Source organism: Polyodon spathula, chromosome 23, assembly GCF_017654505.1.
Source record: "Polyodon spathula isolate WHYD16114869_AA chromosome 23, ASM1765450v1, whole genome shotgun sequence".
Lineage (NCBI taxonomy): Eukaryota > Metazoa > Chordata > Actinopteri > Acipenseriformes > Polyodontidae > Polyodon > Polyodon spathula.
The window spans coordinates 3,962,791-3,983,276 of NC_054556.1; the positions used below are offsets into that span (position 1 = coordinate 3,962,791).

Sequence of the window (20,486 nt, forward strand, 5' to 3'; positions counted from 1 at the left end):
GCAGTTTGTTTATGATCATTATAATGACAATCTAGCCTTAAGTGCAATAAATCAAACGTCCAGTCCACTGTACTGTAGTTGACGCTTTGAGCACTAAAGCACAGCCTCACTGAAAAGATGCATTAGACCACCAGGAATGTGCTGAAGCTTAAGGGTCATTATTAGAAAGGAATGTGTTACCCAAATGAAAAGTGTGTTGTTTTTGACAACAAAACTTTGTATTTTAAAATTACTATTATTTAAAAAAAGGTACAAAAATATATATAATAATAATAATTATGTCTCTGTGTGAAACTGTAACTGAATTTTACAGATTCTTCAAATGATGATAGTAAAATATTCCTAGGTTTTGCATTAAATCAAAATGATCCAGTAGTGTTCATTGCTGAACCGATATAATACTGCATCTGATTTACATGTCGAGAAACTACCCTCAGCTCAACGTCCTGCTGAAACATTTACAAGGGCTCGACGGTAAGCCATGACAACCTTTAAATTCTAATTTGCAGTCAGTGGTTTCCTACTTCACACGACCGGCCTATTGACATTTTAGCGGGGAATGCCAGTAAAATGTGAATAATGGTTATTTATCTTTTCTTTTTTTTTTGCATATTTCATTTTGTATTTTTATTACCTACGTTGGCGTTCTTCCACTGAAATCCATCTAAATTCAAAGCACGAAAAGAAGAAATAAATAAACTGCTGATGTCGTGTAACCTTGTCAGAGCGCACTGTCAGGCATGAAGGAAGTTTCCGAGTGAAGCTCTTTTTCTGAGGTATTGTTTTTCCTTGCAGTTTGAAGATTGAGCATTTACATGTATTACACACTGACAGTGAAATACTAAAGCTACAAGTCATGAACAGAAACCCAAGGAAAAGCACTCCAACACAGTTTAAGGACACAGCAAAATTTCTCTTTTCCAAAACGGTATCATTACATGGGAACTATTGGTCCCAAAAGGAAGTGCCTTTACAGTATTTTCTCTCTGGTGCAGATGATCTCAGATGATACTTCCTCATAACAAATTTCTTTAAACACTACAGCAATCAGTTTCCAGTTTATAGAATGGGAGTTTGACAACCCTATCTCTCTTGATGGACAAGCCCATACCTCTCTCACAGAACAATCTAGGTTTTAATACATTGAACAATAGCTTACCAAAAGGTACCACTGACATTTCCACTAGACACGGAACTTGAAAGACTGGGTCCCTGAATGTGAGACACCAATCTTACTGTAGATTAGACACAGAACAGAATGTTGCTGTTTTTTTTTCAGATGGTACTATCATATTACAGACAATGGTGATATACAGTATGCTGGGATATACAGTACAGTCGTTTTGCTATAAGCACACAGCTTCCAAGATAAATTACATTATCCACATTAAACTCTTCCAATCTGTTAATGTAAATGTGCCGTAAATCTAACATCTATACTCAGCTCTAAACCAGACAGTTTAAGAAACACCACACTAATATCTAGCCATACAGACTGCATCAGATTTCACAGAAGGCACACAGTGATGTTTCCTAAAACACAGAAAAAACAGTGACTGTGTCCTGCTTTACTTTTTTCTTTTTCTTTTTTTTTACTAGCACTAAATATGTGTTTAAATTGGCAATGGCTTACTGAAAAGATACACAGAACAGTTTTGGAGTTAACAACTGTCTATTGTTATTTCACTGGCGTAAAAGAGAGAGAGAGAGAGAGAGAGAGAGAGAGAGAGAGAGAGAGAGAGAGAGAGAGAGAGGGAGGGGGAGGGAGAGGGGGGGGGGGGGGGGGGGGGGTGGGTGGGGGGGGGGGGGGTGTGTGACATAAAGACCACGGTTCAAACTCAAGACAACATTGTTGAAACACTGCAGGCCCCAAATCTAATATGCTTGCATTTGAAGCCACACCCTCACTTAATTGATCCTCTGTTGGGTTTAGCAAAATAAAGCAACACTGTTTATAAACTGACAGCTAGCGTGAGCCAGCCCAATCTAGCCATTTCTAGTACGGTCCTTCAACTGCAGTTTAATACCCGTTTGCATTGCTTCATTGCATTTTTTATACTGGTGTAATTTTATGAATTTACTTTCTGAGTAAAGTGTGCTATTCTCTTTTACACTGGCAAGGTAATTTACTAGTACAATTTGTAGTTTCTTTTTTCCAAGGGGGAACATAATGGGAATGTACACTTGACCGTAAACAGCAGGAGCGAGTGAGGAATACCCCTCTTGCAGCTATAGACAGGGTCTACATGTGTATAAGGAGTTGCAGCTGTAAACACAGCACTTCTAGTTATTTAAAATAAATCTCAGGAATATACAGTATATTTTGGTGTTGGCTTGACGTGGTTATATAAGGAATACAAGAATAACAAAAATAAACTGTCAAAACAAATGCATTTCCTAAGCATTTCAGATATTTATTTTTCTTATGGGTTACCAGAACTTAGACAAATGTATTAATACAACATCGCCTGGTTTTAATGATGAAACACATATCAGGTAAACATTGGCAGTTGTAGGCCCTGGTTACTTGTCAGCTTTAAGCATTCGAGCTATGCGAACCTAACCTGGGCAGGATTTTGAAAGGATTTCAGGGATGGTGGGGGTGATCATTTTTTTTTATAATACAAAACATTAAAAAAAAAAAAAATCTTTGAAGTGTTGATGAGAAAATACCTTTTTATTTTCGAAGTAGCTCTGTAAAAACAGTGGTGTGTTTGATCCCATATGTTATTACTTTCTTTGGCCTACGCTCTTTTTGTTTTTAATTAAGCATAACCCGAAGGAAAGGTTCAATCCCCTGCAAGCTAACACACAGAGGCTTTAGTTATGACGAATGATGCTGAACAAATCAAATACACATGTTGCTAACTAGATATTAGTCATTCTGTCGAACACATGAACAATATCTGTCAAACTTACAAACAAAAGATTTCCATCAAGTAGACAAGCCTGTTGTATCAGACTCTGTAAGTGACACAGGCAAAACCGTATTCTCCAAAACAGACGTATTTATGATTTATTATTTAAAAGAAAACATTCTTTATGCCATGAAAGAAAAAGTGTTTGGTTTTTTTTTATTATCAAAGCAACAGTGTGATATGCTGTACTTTAAACTGTATTCTATAAGAATTCACTGGGATTTTGACAGTAAAAGGTTTTGAAGAAAATTATACTGTACTATCAGCAGTGAACTTCAGTCCAGATGATGAAATCGTCTGTTAACAAATTGTTCAATGGAACAATCGACTAAAATTCACCAGTTTCAAACACAACTGAGAATGCCCACACCACACAAAGCCAAGCAATGAGAAGAAATTACTGGGTTAACAGTCAGAGGTGTTTCACTGCAAACTATTCACAAAATGACTGGCAGTTTCTGATGGGGGAACAAAGGTTACCATTGTACTGTGCATAATTCCAGTGCTTTTCTTTCAATAATTTCAGTTTTCCTTTTGTTTTGGTGCTGTCCTCAGTTCTACGGTCATGATTGTTCATGTTTAGACTCATTAAGCCACCTACTATATATGTGCAAATGTCATATATTTTAAGCAATGGTGAATGTAGTTATTTAGAATATCAGTACTATACCCTCATGAATAGTAGGTTTTACTAGCCCCTTTCAGGAATAATCTCTGACTATCCATCAAACTCTGACACTTGGCCAGATTCTACACTGCCACACTGAGGGGTTACAGATGTGAAATACCTAATAGTGTGCATTCTAAATCTAAAGTGACATTCCAGCTAACAGTGAAGCAACCACCGGCACAAATGTATTTGCCTATCTCATCTACTACAGATAAGAGTTATATATATAATTAAACCGGTCAGTAAAAAAAAAAACAGGTCTGCCAACACAGAGCTGAATTTTCCAGAAACCAACCAAAGTTTTCTGATGGAAAAGTTGAATATTTACAATAATTCAGTTCTGTTCCCTTTTTTATTTAGCAAATTCCCAACTTCTTTCTTTTTGATTCAAGCAAATTTAGATTGAACCTAAATTTGATTAGCAAGGAAGGGTATATTTTGACGTTGGAAGGTTCGGAACACATTACCGAAGGAATGTTCGAACATTCAGTGGTACTCATTTGCATAATTTACTGGTTACGTCACCATAGCTACTTGTTCATATATGAATGAAAATCCTATTATTTTACAGGTAATCCATATACATGGAATAAAACATTCACATGTAGTTTAAAAATATGTTAGATAGAACAGTAATCATGTTTTTATCATTTTAAATAAAAATAAAAAATACACACTGTTTATTTACACGTTTATTTCACTGCTTGTGATATATCTTGTCAAGTGATTGATTATGCCTCCACGATACGTCAACAATCGACCAACTTTTGTTTTGGTCTTCTGGGCACTTAACAAAAAAATCCCAAACAGCAGAGGGTTTTCGAGACTTTTCTTTCAATACAGCTTACGCTATAAAACGTTTCGCTGTCGAGATGGAGAATGAAGAAACTAAGGGTTTGCCTCTCGATAACACAAGCTGGAGGAGGGAGGGACGGACGGTGCTCAGTTTTCGAAATTAAAATTATTAGTGTTAGCGTATATTTTGTATGTTTCAAACATATTCCAACATAGCACTTCTCTTAGACTGTCTTGTACAGGACATATTTGACTGAAGCAATACAACCGCTACAGGTACCCCCCTTCCCCCCCAGTGCTTTGGCATACTATACCCTGCTCCATAAACGGCAGCAGTGCCAGAATTGGTTGTGGATTTTAATGCAACTTTTGTTTACGTAATATGCATTATACAAATCAAAAAAAATGAATTTTGCATTTCAGTTTTATTTAATGTGTGATTTATAGTATTCATACATTGTCAAACGCTTTGTTAACAGAGAAACAAAATAATAATAATAATTACAGTGTGTGAATGCCACCTGACGAACCTTCGAAGGTTTAAAACTACCCCCGAGTTCCTGGCTAGCGATCGAACCTTCGAACATAGCCCTACATTTGACGGTATTAATGTGAAATTAAAACACCTCCTTGCTGTGGTCTAGTGGGTGCAAAAACAAATAACTGACAGCTGGGTGGTTTCTATGCATGTTTTGATAATTTAAACAAAGCTGTCGAGCTTTAACCTCTCAAAAAGGGTTTCAAGACGTTATCAATCACAAATATTGGACTTGTGTATTGTTAACTTTCTACGTTCACTACTTTAAATCAGAAGTTCTGGCATTACTTGTGGTGTATTCATACATTCTGTGGTTAACCTAGCAGATGTAACAACAGTTTGTAGTTGAGATATAAGGGGACCATATTGAACAGTAGTTGTTCCTTTGTTTTTAACATGCTGTAATATTTAACATTGTGATGTGCACACATGGGTTTCAACAGTGCCCCCCCCTATAGATCCCCCCGACACCCCCCCCCCCCAACCCTCCATATGCGATAGTTCGTAGTACAACACAGAAATCTCCATTGTAATAGTCACATCTAGCAACACCATGCAAAGCAGATAAGACTGTAGTCAATGGGGAATGCATGGCCAGTAAAGGAAAGGGCTGCAGGGTACTGGCAGGAGTAGATCTGCTGCATTGTTTCAGCTAATCCTGTCACTGGCCTTTAGAACAGAAATAAAGCTTGATTTTCCAGCTTCTTAATTAAGAATTCACTGAATCAAGTCGACACAAAGTATACGCGTCACTTTGAGTACACATTTGAAATATTTGAAAATGGCAAAAGAAACAATACTGAATCTGCTGACAATCCTAGGGTCAAGTTTAATTTAGCACCACCACGGCTAAATTATATGCAGTATCCATGTACTATTATAGGTGTTTGGGTGCAATGCATTTTGCATTATTGTAATCTGATTACATTTTTCAGTAACTTGTAACTGTAATGGTTTCTTTTTCAGACAGATAACTGTGATTGAGAAGTAACTATTTATAACAGTAACTAGATACATTTTTGCTCAAGTAACTGTAACTTCCCCAACACTGACTGTTATGAACATATAAGTCATATGTTTTTCAGTTTTTTGGCATTACGCATTAGTTAAATGTTGGCTTGCCAACCGACTCTCTTAAAACAAAATTATCTGATTCTGTCGTAATGCCAGTTATGAGATCAAACATAACAATTTCATTTGAGAATGGTTTCTAAATGCCAGCTTTACATCAAATATATGGATATTTTGGATGTATGCCCTTTATCTTTGCAAAAAGTGTAGCAAAACTTTTGTCTAACTTTATGAATTACGTGAGATGTATGGGACATAGCTCATTCCTAGGTTAATATTCCCTCAGATGGTCCTATAGACTGAAGCACAGGGCTTGATTGTCAGTACAGACATCTCCACCATCCAGACAGTGCACAGTACATTGTTTCAGAGTAAGTAAAAACACAGATTGCAATGACATTCGGAATGGTCTACAGTTATGATTATGGATTTCGAGTAGAAAGTGCAGAAAAGAAAAACACCAGGCTAACATTTAAGCTTCTAAAGTATGTGCCTTGATATTAACTCATTTTAAAATGTAACTGATACCGTCTTATTCGGAAACAGCACCAATATGGGTTCCCAGTCACTGAAACGCTGGTGCGAAAACTTTGCAGTCATTCTTTTTAATGGGATAAAGTACTAAATACTGGCAAGGATTAAAATCTCATTTAAAATATTTGAAAAAAAGCACTTTCAATGCATTCAGTACAAAGACATTCTTTTGCTATTACAGCAACAATTGATGATAGCGGTTTTCAATTGAAATTGCTTATGCCGGCAATAAACTTTGGCGTACAGTACATTTCTGAAGTCTGTAATTAGAGTGCAATTTCTTTTAGCAAAGATAATAATTGCCACAGGAATGCACTGAAAGTGCATTGTTTTTTAACTGTTTTAAATGAGATTGTAATCCTGAATGCAGTATAAATACAATTATCTATCCAAACAGGAGGAAAATCACTGAGCAGCACCCAATCATTGTTAATGGAGTTGGTGAAAGATTACAAAAATATTTTTTCTAACAAGGCTGTCGCTTGCCTTGCCCTCTATAAACACAATAACCTGTGATCAGTAGAAGCTTAGATCAGTTCAAACGCGCTTGTTTGAATAACTCACTCACACCTAGAGGTGATAAATGTATAGCAGCATCTACTTCCCCTGGTGTCAAAACAAAACTAGGAAGGGACAGTGTTTTTATGTGTAGCGCTCTGTTTTCTGAGATAAGTCTGAACACTAATACGGAGCTGTGTTATATATGGAAAACAGTCCGCCAAAGCATACACTTTCTCCCTAAAGGCTATACGCACACTCCCCTCTGATTAATCAGCTTCACTGCCTGTCTGCTACTCTGTATACAGTCCAACAATGACTGCATGTTGAAGGATAAAAAAAAGAAAATAAGGGATCCGATTTAATTGCTCTTTCATGATTATTTTTTGTACATCTTTAATAGTCTGTCATGATGTCATCCTATCAAGGAGAATGTAGATTCCAGACAAACTGCTGGAAACCAATGTAACCAAATGCTTGTGCATCCATCACAATTACTTAACTCCACTGGGATTGTACAAACCTTACTGTACAGAAGGAATTACAGTGAGAACATTACTCAAGCAGCACCATGGCACGAACTACCTCACAGCAACAGCTTGGGGTCCACAACTATGAGATGACAGTATATTTTTAGTAACATTTTCAGTCCAGTTATCTCAGTGCTGTATATTAACATATGGGTATGTCTGAAATCACATTAGGCAGAGTCCGCGGTCGTGTATAAAATATACATACAGAATAAACGGTCCTGTTCTCATGTATACTCAATAAAGGGGTTTATTCTTCAGCTCGACAAAAGTAATTCAGGACTGAAAGCGTTAAATGTGTTGCAATAAAGATACACCATATATGAATTTGTGGAGGACACTGGTCCCTGCCTACTCATTTATTCATTGTTTTTTTTCATCTAAACCTTCTTATTTGCAAGTCATGTATTAGTTCAAATGATAGTTGTACTAAACAGCAACTCACTGGCAGTAATACATTTCAACTTTCTGTCTCTGCTATAGTTACCCTGCTCGCTGCAATTCTAGCGCAAAAAGGGCAGCCATTTATTATGATAAAAAAAGAAAATAGCTCATTTATCATGGGATCAGTAGGGAGCCCAGTGCCTCCTGGCCCAAAATTAATAACTGGACATGCTTCACCTTTCACACCTTATGCGTTTTTGGAGATGTCGTCCTTCAGGTGAAACGTAAAATCAATGTTTTACTCCCTATGAAGCCATTAAAGTTCCCCTGGCACGTAATTAAGAAGTCATTACCACTGCAAAGATAACAATACCTCACCTATTACATCAGGCAGCAGAAATCATTGGCAGTATTCATAATGTTAAATACCATCCTAACACCATACTCAGTAATTTAATTCTTAAATATTTTTGTCTTATTTCTTTAATATTCCAAATTTAAAAAAAATAATAATTATAATTCTATTGATATGCATTGATTTCCTAAAATAAAATATAAATCGGAAATAGCTGTTATTTAAAGCAAAAGGCATGCATAGTTATGGCCATCAGTGATATAATTTCACCAAAGAAACGTTGGTATGACATTCTCTCACACTGCGCCGAGCTGAGGAATGCAGACTAAAGGTATCATTCTGTGTCAACACTGTCTACAACTTAGAGACTCTTCATAAACTACCTTCCTTCCTTCCTCAGTTTCTCCCAGGAGAACCCCGACTATGTGAAAAGTAATATTAAATGATCTTAGATTTCTGACCCAATGAGATCCACTACTTGCGATGCAATGACTCTTATTCAACAATGTTCTGAAGATAACCAAGTTGCACTGCTAGTGTTGATTAAACAATGCATTCTAAAACTTGGCAATTACTCCAATGACTAATCAACACCTTAACTGGGGCACAAATCAACGACAATTACACCAACAGCCGCTAAAACATTTAAGCTGGATATAATTGTTCATTCAATTAATCTGTGTTCAATGTATCATTCCCCAAATTCTTATTCCCAGGAAAACGGTTAATTGAATTGGTTCTGTTACGAGTCGACAAAAGGAATGCAGCAGATGATCCAAAAAATATTGGCAAGGTCAGGATTGCCCTATTCCAGTCTTTTACACTGCCAGCTGATTTTGAAGCTGTTTGTGAGTAAATGCAAGCCAGAAGTGGAACATGAACATCACTGTCCATTAAGTTTAGATTCCCAAGAACTAGCCCTAAAAGATAAACAAGTAAGACATTAATGACATTCATTGAAACAGTCAAGGTCTTTGCCAGACATTGATAATGCATATGTAATCAGTTGTTTCAGATAAACTTTGTGAAAATGGAAATAGTAATATGCAGATAGAGAAGGGGTTAGTATAGTCTCTCACACTGTAAAGAATGCATAACCACACTACTTCACCTTTTACAGAACTCTGTCCTGATCCTCTATTCATACACATCTAAGAAGCATGCTTGGTTATTGCTTGAATTTATATTTTCCTAAAATGCAGTTCCACAATAGTTATAAAATATGCATAATTTAATACATGTTATAGCAGTTTTCTTTAGTTAATGAATGCCAATCTAAATAGAGTACAGATTATAGTATTAATATATTGAAGAACAAACTAATGGCTTGTTCAGTATGGCCTCTCCTGTTCTGGCATTAACTGGGAAGATTAGCTTGCAATGAGATGAACAACTTGTAGACTTTCTGCTTTTTAACTGCTTGATCTATATCACTGTTCCTTATATACAGTCTGTTACCACAATAGAGGGGAGTGATAACAAGAACAGTGTTACAATAAATCACAGCAAACGCTCAGAGTATTAGACACTGCTTGGGAAGAAACGCATTAGGGACGCAGTTATGCAATTGGACATGCTGTTACAATATAATTTACCATGTGGTGCACCTAACAGACTGTGCCTTGTCCACCTTCCGTGGCTAACACATTTGCATGGGAAGACAAGTGTATGAAATGAATTGACAAGGTTTTTATGGGGTTTGACACACCAGCTCAAGCTGCTGAATGTACATACACACCTCGTACCTGAACTGATCTTTTAGTGGCGTGCTAACTCGGAAAGTTATGAAGGGTCACTTTGCACATAAATCTGTTTGTCTGTTTCACCATAAAGCTACTCTGTTGTAACCCAGTTTAACCAAATGATAACATGGCATTCCTTCAGCCCCTCTCTCAATTACCCCCCACCACCATCCCTCTTCATCTAGCACTTACAGGCTACAGCACTGTATATTTCCACAAATATATCTTATATGCGCTCTACAAACAGATACGACAGGTCATTGCAAATAACAAGGGTATATTAAATTGGCTCCCACGTTTTACCAGTATCTACAATGGTATTACTGTCTCTGTATACACTTCAATAGCCAGCAAAATGCTGGACTCCCCAAAACAGCCTTACAAAGCAGTGCTAGATTGCATTGACTGACTTAATGACACTACAAATCATAACAACAAAAGCGTGGCCAACAATCTTTTTTCCTTGTTTGGAGGCTAAATGAAATGCATTACAGCATATTATTTTCTGTTCTGAATATCCAGTAGACTCATATGATACCTAAAATGATTAATTGTCTTAATTAGTTACATCATTTAACAAAAGTGGAAAGTCTGAAGGCTGTATTAAATAATTGCTCTTTTAATTGTTGATATTTTAGTTACTAAAACATGTCACATTGTTTTCTATCTTCCCCTGCTATGTGACTGTTATGTTAACGATGTATACTATACAGCAAATCAAGACATTCACATAAAAGACCAGCTTTTAAAACCTATATGGAATGTTTTCCTAGGGTACAAAAAGCAGTATAAAAAATTATTACTTTAAATACTAATGTTGCCCAAAATAACCTGCTCTTTCAGTCTGATAGCATCTCAGATAAAACCAACATGCATTGAATGAACTCATAATAGACAGAAAAAATAGCATCAAACTTGTTCAGGTTTTCAGCAAAAGCTAATAAGTGTATTGCCATTGGAGAGAAAGTGGGACTAGTTTATATGCATTAGCTCAACCAAACAGAATTAGGAAACCCTTTGTGAAGGTCAAACACCACACAAAGTATGATGTTACAGTCTTCACATTTAAAGATGCCTCGTGTTAGTCAGGGTCATCAAAGCTGAGAGTGGAAGACAGTATATCACAAACAGGGCATAGTCAAAGTCGAAACACTCCTCTTCTAACTATTACCTTTTTGTCTACATCATATGATTTTCATTTACTAAGGTGTAGAGATTAAGAAACATCTCCCATCTGCAGTTCAGTATATAACTGAATTGTGCATGCTGATTGGGGGCTTACAGAGCTGTGCACCAGTACTGATTTTCTGCAAAGGAAAAACTTCGACCCACTTCAACCAAGAGCTGCTGCTTCAAGATGACGTTCAAAGTATTGCAGTGCCGCTAAGGGCCTCATTCACTAAATGTTTTCCAATTGGTTTCACCTGATTTATTTTGGCTGTACTAAGCGTGGTTTTCACAACAATGTTATTTGCTGAACGTGTATTTCCTTCAGCCACTCGGATTACAGGTGTGGCCAAAAGTTTAGCATCACCTAGAATCCTAAGATTGAGACATAATTTTTAAAAAATTATGAAGATAATTTGATCTTTCATTTAACATCATGTAATCAAAGAAATTCCAAAATGATACTGGAATCCATAATAGTAGTAAAGTATTTCATGTTAGATTTAGAAATGTCAATTTTATCCACCTTTGTCCGTTTCAGCGGATTCTGAAGCAACAAGCACCCAATGCAAATAAATGGTTTTAGTGGTGGTTTTGAAACCATGGACAACAGAAAAAAAAGTAAGCAGTACAGAGGGCTGTGAATTAATTATGCTACCGGGAAAATACTGGAGGTAGGTTAATTAATTTAGAAATGGCAATTATATGAAATTCGATATATTAAAGCAATCTTTGACCTTCGACTTGTAGACTGCAGATGGATATTGGAACGAGATGAGACACTGGTTTCATGGTACCGATGGAAACAAGCCTGTCAATGTTTTAAGAAAATCAAAAACAAGAAATACAATAGTTTGGGTTCTCAGAAGAAAAGGAAAGGGCAGGGCTACCTGTCAAGGGAACTACATGCTTTAAGCTTATGTGCAGGGTTTATTTTGGACAGCAGCCAGACAGCATATTATAAATAAATGGAATTCTTAACCTTATCTTACTGGTAGCAGGACATAGCAGCTACATTTTGTTTTACGCTAATGCCTGCCTTCTGTAAGAAAACAAAATAGGACCTAACGGAAAATGTAAAGTGACCCTTCAGGCAACACTGATGGAGTCAAATGTTTAGGGAGATAAGTAGTAATAATAATAATAAAAACATAATAATAATTTAATCCATACAGGGATTGCACCATTATGGCCTAGGGTTGTTCTGTTTATGGCTTGGAGCAGTGTTACTGGGCTAGAAACTATCCAGTTAATGAATAGTATGTTTTATACTGAAAAGAAGGAGTACAGAGGCTGTAATAATAATTTCTAAAAATGTAAAACTATCATTATACACAAAGCTGGAATATTCTCATCCACTATGCAACTGCTGACAACCATGACTAATTCAGAACCAAAATAGTGTAACATCCACATGGTTTTGTTTTTTGATGAAAAAAAAGTGCTGTCATGAAAAGCCCTGTGTTGTATTCATTCCATGTGGCTGTGAACTGTGTCCCATTCAAGTTTTCAAGCAGCATGTTTATACGAATGTTTGGATTTAGAAACATAAATCGGATGATCAGCTTATATCCAGGTTTCTCACAGGCAATAATTCATTAGGTCTACCAAGGCAGTGCACAATGTGAACCAAATAAGTGGATGGGTTTTTTTTTTAGCATAAAAGCTCTAAAGAAACTACATGTCGTTCAATAATGGGCCCCCAAGCACAGTGCAGCAGAGTATTTTCCAGTTTTCTTGTAGTCACTTCAAGGGGTCATGAAATGCATGAGCTATGTCCTGACATTGTGTTCCATTTACATTCAGGGGCTCATTTAGTGTGCCTTTGCAATGTTTAAAGATCAGAAAGACCAGCATTGAACATCTGATATGAATTAGACCAAACAGTTATACTGTATCTTTAGACACATTCATTCATTTGCTAAAGCACTCCTGAGAGAAGGCACTTATTTGAGGGCAAATTCCAAGCAACAAAATAAAATAAGATTGCCATAGGTTAGTACATGCAGTCCAGTGTCCATGCATGTGGGTGCGTTTGTGTTCATTGAAGAGCACACAATGCAGTCACTAGGGTTTGAGTCCAATTAATATGAATATAGTGTCTAGACTCCCATAGAGGAGGGGGAGTGGAGTCCTTGAATCCTTCAGGAATTGATGTTTGAAACTAACTATTAACAAGGGGTACTGGCTGATTTGCATGAAAAAAAATTCTTCCATGAAAATTGCTAAATGTTTAAGGAGAAACAGGGTTTATGGGATAACAAACTTTTGTCAAACCAAGGTTTCAAATGCCAATAGAATTTAACAGCAGGCTTGTGTTTTTATATTTTTGTAGAGATTTAGAATTATGAATTTTGAAAATGCGTGATTTATATATTTTGTATTAATAAGTGTAGATAATGTCTTCAAAGCATTTCATCTATGATCAGGAATATAAATACTGGAATAGCTTAAGCAATTTATAAATCACCCATAACTACAAAAAAATACTTGATGAGGGTATATTTAGTAATTCTATAGAAACTTTAAATGTATCGACCAATGGTTTTGAAAATAAGCCTTTCTTCAGAGTTTAGTGTTACTAATCTAAAAAAAAATCAGTTTTTATTTTTAAAATGTACTTATAACTATCACTGAATATTAAACTAAGCATGCTCCTCACCTTCATGCGATGCTGGCAAAGAATCAACTGAGTTCTTCCCCTCTTCCTCGTCATGCTCGTAATGAGATAGAGTTTGTGACTGCTTGTTTGACATGTGTCTGTCATTTGCTTTGACGACAACTGGAGGCTGGCTTGTCGGGCTAAATTTCACTGCAGGAAACACAACTGGTTCATGCTTCCTGTCTGATTTTTCATGGTCAGAGAAGTTCTTTTCCCCTGCGTGGTTGCTCATTTGTTCATTTACTACATTATGCATTCTCTCTGGTTCTTGATCAATAAAATATGTGACCTCCTTTTCATCAGACCCAGTTTCGGTTATGTTTTTGTCTAATGTCAGGACTGTTTCATCGTGTTCTTCTGCATCTGCCTCTTCAGCCAGGGGTAACTTTTCTTCCAGCTCATAATGTGTCGCTGGGACTTTTTCTCCACTCTTTCTAACTTCTTGAGCACCCTGTGTGGTTTCATAGATTAAAGGACTTTCTGTAGTGCCTTCCTTGTATTCCACTTCTTCTTCTTCTTCTTCTTCTTCTTCTTCTTCTTCTTCTTCTTGGGTTGCTATTGTCTCCCTCAATTCTTGTGCTTCCTGCCCGCCCTGATTTTCATAAGGAGCTGGGGTTTCAAGGTAGGACACAGGAATCACTGCTGAGCTGGTTGGTGCAGGAAGATCATACTCTGTAGTTGTCCCTGTATCAGTGTGGGTAAAATAATAATCCTCATTTTCTGCTGTGCTTGGGTTGCCTGTCTTAAAAAGTGGCAGGAGTCGATCATGATTTATATGAGATTCTTTGGGCAACAGTTCGGAGGCGTCTTGGTCATAGGCGTAAGGGTCATTGTAATGCTTTTCTGGAACATTTTCTTCAGCGGTGGATGGAAATGCAGTTTTCTCATCCGGGTCACAGTCTGGAATAGGGTAGCACATGAGCTCACCCCCAGCATTGGGGCAGTGGCACACCTTGCATGGATGCATCTGGAAAGTGTGTCCAGCCTCATACTTCTGGTCTTCATTGACACAGCCAATGCGCTCACACTGCGTGCACCCATCAGCCGGCTCTGACAGATCAATGCAGTTTTGAGGTATCTCAGGACAAGGAATGAAGTGGCAACTTATCCTGCCTCCTCCTTTGGGACAGGAGCACTCGGTGCTTCCAAAATCAACAAAGTAAGACTTTGATTCTGGAACTTTGCCATTCCTGAACCCTGCGTTGAGGCAGTCGTAATACTGGTAACCCTCACAAGTGCATCCTGTTTGCATGCAGGAGGAGCAACATGCATCCCTTTCTAAAACCTCCTCGATACAGTTTTCCAGTAACGGGCATTCCACACCTGTGCAGTCCTTCTGGCCTTTGCATTGGCTAATGGAAAATAACAATGCACAGTGTAAAAGTATCAATGTAATCAGCCTAAGAGAAGGAGCCATTGTGGGGCAGTGTTTTTTTTTTTTTCTCAACCACAGCAAGAAGGCAATCAGTCTTAATAAATCCGCAAAGACGCTGCTTTTGTCCTTCCAGGAAATGTGGATTCAGATTGTAGCTGCAGCTTCTCTCATTAAATGCCTCCACTTCGCCAAAGCTAAAATGGTGAAAGAAAAGTCTGTTAAAGACCACTCAACAGATTTCTAGTAAAGCACATTCAGAAGCTCAAATTTTCAGTCACAGCCAGCATCTGGCTACACAGTTGAATATTTAATCTTAAGGCCCTTCCATGTCCACAACCACAAGGCTGTACTTGTGACATTAACACATTGTGCATTTAACTTACTTAAATGCAGTTGAAAAAGGAAACCATTTAAGTTCAGACTCAAAATGTAAAATCAAGAAACTGTCTGCAAAAACTAAAAATATTAATATTACATACTGACCCCAACCTCATTTCATTATGAAATGTATGTATGCCATACTACAGCTCCCACTTGCCACAGCAAAAGATTGTGGAATAGTTGAAAAAAACAAACTTTATTAGGGTCCTTACTAAAAAACTGGGGCTTCTTATGGTGTCTGTCTGTCCTATAGAATGCTAAGAATGTTTGGTTATACTTACATACATTTATAATGGAAGCTTCACTTCACATTTCACCATAAATGTATGCTTATTATGGGATTACGACAAGCCTCAGTGTTGGCCTGCACTGGTATTATTCTATGGCAGCAAACTCCAAGCAATCTGCTTTACCCTGTATATATCTGTTATTATTACTACACACTTTCTTAAACTACATTAAGTGGTATAAATCCCTTCAAGAAAATAGAAACAGTGGGCTTCTGTCTCACAAGTCTGGAATCTTTCAGAATAATTTAAAATAATTTGATTCTAAATCATGTTGCCATTTTTATGTTCTAATGGTTACCATTTGTATTGATTAAGCAGAACTGTCACCAAAGAAAAGTTTAAGGATTAGAGGCTTCTGGATTACTGGGCCGCCAGCAACTAAGGACTGAGGAACCAATTAAGGCATACTTCTGGCTTGACAATTTATGATTGAATACTCTTTTTGGGTTATTTTATTTTTTTTTTGCAGATAAATATGATGGCTTGTGGTGCAGACTGTTGGATTTTCTACATTATAGATTGTTCTAAAAGTGGCAGAAGTACAGTAGAAATGATGTTGGCATGTTTATATAAGTGTTTAGCATTCTATTTGTCCACTAATTCCTTTGGGTTACTCTGTCTTATCCAAATAATGTACAATAATACAAACGTTGTATTGACTTTTCCTGATAAATTATTTTATAATATATATATATAATATATAATATATATATATATATATATATATATATATATAAAGGATTAATTGAGACGTAATTAACTCTGCATCTATAATACAATGTGCCTGAACCCTATAACCCTATATAAAACTACTTGGGTGTCCAAATATTATTTGGAATATCACCTGCATATTCCTTCTATACAGTTCTCTTTTAGGCAAGAGCATTCATTGGATAAAAGGCCACAACCCCTCCCCCCCTCCCCCAGCCAGAAAACTCTGAACTGAACTAAAAGTGGGAATCTGGGTAAAGTGAACCATTGTACATCAATTACAAGCTTCTATTCAGCACTATCATCATCAATAACTTTGATTCTATTGCTACACATTGTAAATTATTTTTCTCCATTCTTTCATCATCTGTGCAGGAACGGTGCAATTTGTTTTAGCTAGACCGCAGATCCCCAAAGCACCAACCCAAATGTCACACTGAATGTTTTAAATGGATGAGTTACACAAAGCCATGGTGTGAAAAATGCTGATCAGAGGAAAAGAATAATGTGTGAGCAGGGCAGGTAGCTTTCTGTGACTAGTAGCTTTCCCAGGCATCCTTGTTTATTCAGAGTTTCTCCACCACAGCTAATGCGTCTACAATTCACAAAATATTACATACCTCAGAACTTTGCCAGTTTGGCACACGGAACAGATGGCTGGGCATTTAAAAAGTTCAGTTCTTTAGACAACTCAAAATACAGTAATTGGATAAAATGCATTAGTAAGATAAATAGCCTCACAAAGTAATTTATATAAGCTGATGACAGTGCTAAACCACCTGCAATTAAATAAAAACAGAGCATTAAAAAATAATAATAATTAGGGAATTCAATTGAAGTATGACATTATTTCCTTGTACATTCCAGTGAATTAATCTAAAAAGTGTGCTTAATTACACATATCTGTTTAAACTGCTTTAACTTGTTTCTTATTTATATCACCTGCCACGTACTATAAAGTTTTAACCCTGTCATGCAAGGAAAATTGAAAATAGCTAAACATTTTTTTTTTTTTACATTGCTTTATGTGGGGAAAAATGGCATCCTCATTTTTCTAAACATTTAGCTAAACATCTTTCATGCATTTGTGTCTTCCTTATGTCCCAATGTAAAGACTAGAAGAGTTTTTTTTTCTTTTTATCTGTCCCCATATGAGGTTGCCATGCATGAAAGGGTTAAATGAATGTTGTCATCAAAGCACCAAAGACATCCCACCACCACTAACTACTATCCAACTAAACGCAAAGACTGATAGACATGATAAAGGGTTCACATCTTGTGACTTGTGCATTGTATTCAAACAAACATATTGATGTACAGTACATTGCTTAAAATAGAGACCATGCTTATTTAATACAGGTTATTAATCCAATCTATATAGAACAACCTCACATGAAATACATGAAAAGGGTCCCATGGGGAGAAAATGCATTGAGAAACTAACTTATTTCATTTAATTTATAGCCAATTTCATTTTAGTTACAGTTCTTGGAAAATACCTTGTTACACTGGTATAAACGCTAACAACTAATAAAGCTAATTTCTGCCATGTCTGCAAACAGAATTTCAGATTTTGACTATTCACCAAGAAATACCAACAACATACCTTAACACTAACATTTAACATTAATAAATAATACGTTTCGTTGTTAAAACCCTTTTCAATAATGCATACACTTCAAACACAAAACTACAGCTATGACCAAAAAGTTCTGCATCACCTAGAATTTTAGGATTGATGCATGTTTGTTTTTTGTTAGGTATCTGGAAAACTACAAAGCCATATGTAATTCAGTATGTTAACATAACATTGTTCAGCAGGTTTCCATGAAGCACAATTAGTTCATTCTGCAGGGTGATGCAAAAATGTTGGCCATAGCTGTAGAGGTACAGAAGATTAAATTGCTCATAATTAATTTCTTTCTTATTTTCCCCAGCTGAGATCATTCACAATTACCGTCTAAATGAGGAGGGCTGATTTATATTATTTGCTTTTTTTTCGAAATGGTTCGCTGCACATTGCAGCACCAGGCATGAAAACTCAGCAGAAAGAATTGTAATGGTAATTTTTTTATATCTATTTATATTTTAATATCTTACATGCACACATTTTCTAAGTTAATTAAAGATAAAAGTGTGACTTCATTAGAAGCAGATTTCCACTCATTTTTCTTCTTGAGAATAAGTCTCTCTGCACGCTTATTCAGGATAAAGGTGATCCTGTATTTTCACGAGTGTCCCAACTCGGAAACAGACTCGTCAACTCATGAGCTCTCATGTTGCCAAGAGGTCAATCAAGCGTGAAACATATTTAAAATAATTGCAAGGCACATCGAAGCGGGAGTGCATGTTGGTCTTGGAAGCTACTGACAATTCCCAAACAACAGAATAAACTGAGGCATCAACAGGAATAATATCTGTTGTGATGCACATCAACAAAATAGAATTAGCTGGCACATTGTATTTCAATGTTACATCTGTTACACTAAAGCCTGTTGAACTCAATTCAAGTTGAACATGCCCTTTTAGAAAAAATGGCACGTATACTGAATGGCTTTGTATTCCAAATCATATATAACCAGTCACAGTTTGATATTGAAACAAGGTGGTATTGAGCTTCAAAACCTAGTTTCAAGGCAGAACCCTGACAACAGAAAAAAATACACAATAGACCTGACAAATACAGTGGACACACCACAGTCCACATCAGCAATTCAACTTCTGAGGTACTACATAAGCAGGTGATCTGAAGCCTCTCCCATGTTCATTTGTTATTCTACTTCTTGCTGGTTTGAGAAATTGACCTCCATCTTAGATAATGAGTGTCTTGTTTAGTTTGGTAAAATGGCAAACACTGTTCTACAATCATGCCGTCATGCTTCCTTTTTTTAAATCAGGGCAGCTTTACAGATCTGTGAATTCAACACCAGACACCTGGATTTAACATAGTTATGTCATACTTTTGGTATCTTTTTTCACTCACTCACTATATGAACTTGTGAATAGGAAGAACAAGGTGTTTTCAACACACCAAATATTCAGCCATGACAAGAATTCAAGCAAAATGGTCTGCAAACTAATTAGGATTTTTAAACCTCTTTTATGCCTCAAAAATGCTAAAAGCTGATATGCAAAACCTTTTCCCTTGCAGCTGCATCTGCTCTGTCAGACAGTGCAAACATTTCATCCCAAAAGCAATCGCTGTCAAAATACCATCTGTTAAAAAAGGCAGTGCCACAGGAGTGCATGAAACTACTCATATTTCCATACATTAGCAACAGCTCTCTGACAGTTTCAAGCAAGAGAGAAGCCATTTAAAAACAAAAGCCAGTCTATGAATGGAGCTAAATAAAAAACAGCATAGTTTAATCACAAAGAATCACATGCCAAGAACGTGTTTCCAAATTTGTGTTTTTTTACATGGAGAAAAAAATTGATTTTAAAATGCAAAGCCCCTTTCCCGGGCATGCTTCGAAGTAAGACTTATGGGGCTTGCAATTAAAAATACATCTAAAGTGAGAATTTAGTGCCCAATGAAATGGTTATCATACAGATACCTTCAATCTACATCCAAGACAACATTGTCTCTATATGAAGAGTTATCTAACACAATGTCTTCCTGGTTATCTAGTTAGGATTTCTTGAAGTTGGTGCCACATAAGAAAAGTTACACCACAGAAATCTACATTGCAGACACATGTCCATCACAATGCAACAGTTAAGAGCTGTGTACCAAGATCAAGTGATTATTGTCACCAGCCCGGTAACTAGCGTGAACAGGACAAGTGACAGCACAGACCTAGCCCTCCTCCTGGAAAGAGACAGATTCTTGTTTTTTTTTTATGTGTCCTTTTGTTAGATCGCT

General features: G+C 36.7%; 1 protein-coding gene across 1 annotated transcript in view; it reads right to left on the reverse strand.

The window, feature by feature from the left end:
* The window catches only part of fbln2 (fibulin 2), a 78,759-nt gene that overhangs the window by 54,061 nt on the left and 4,212 nt on the right, over nucleotides 1-20,486 (reverse strand). The window contains exon 2 of the mRNA XM_041225492.1: nucleotides 13,865-15,433. Coding sequence (XP_041081426.1) covers nucleotides 13,865-15,281 — 1,417 coding nt within the window. The 5' untranslated portion in view covers nucleotides 15,282-15,433. The remainder of the gene's footprint in view (nucleotides 1-13,864; nucleotides 15,434-20,486) is intronic.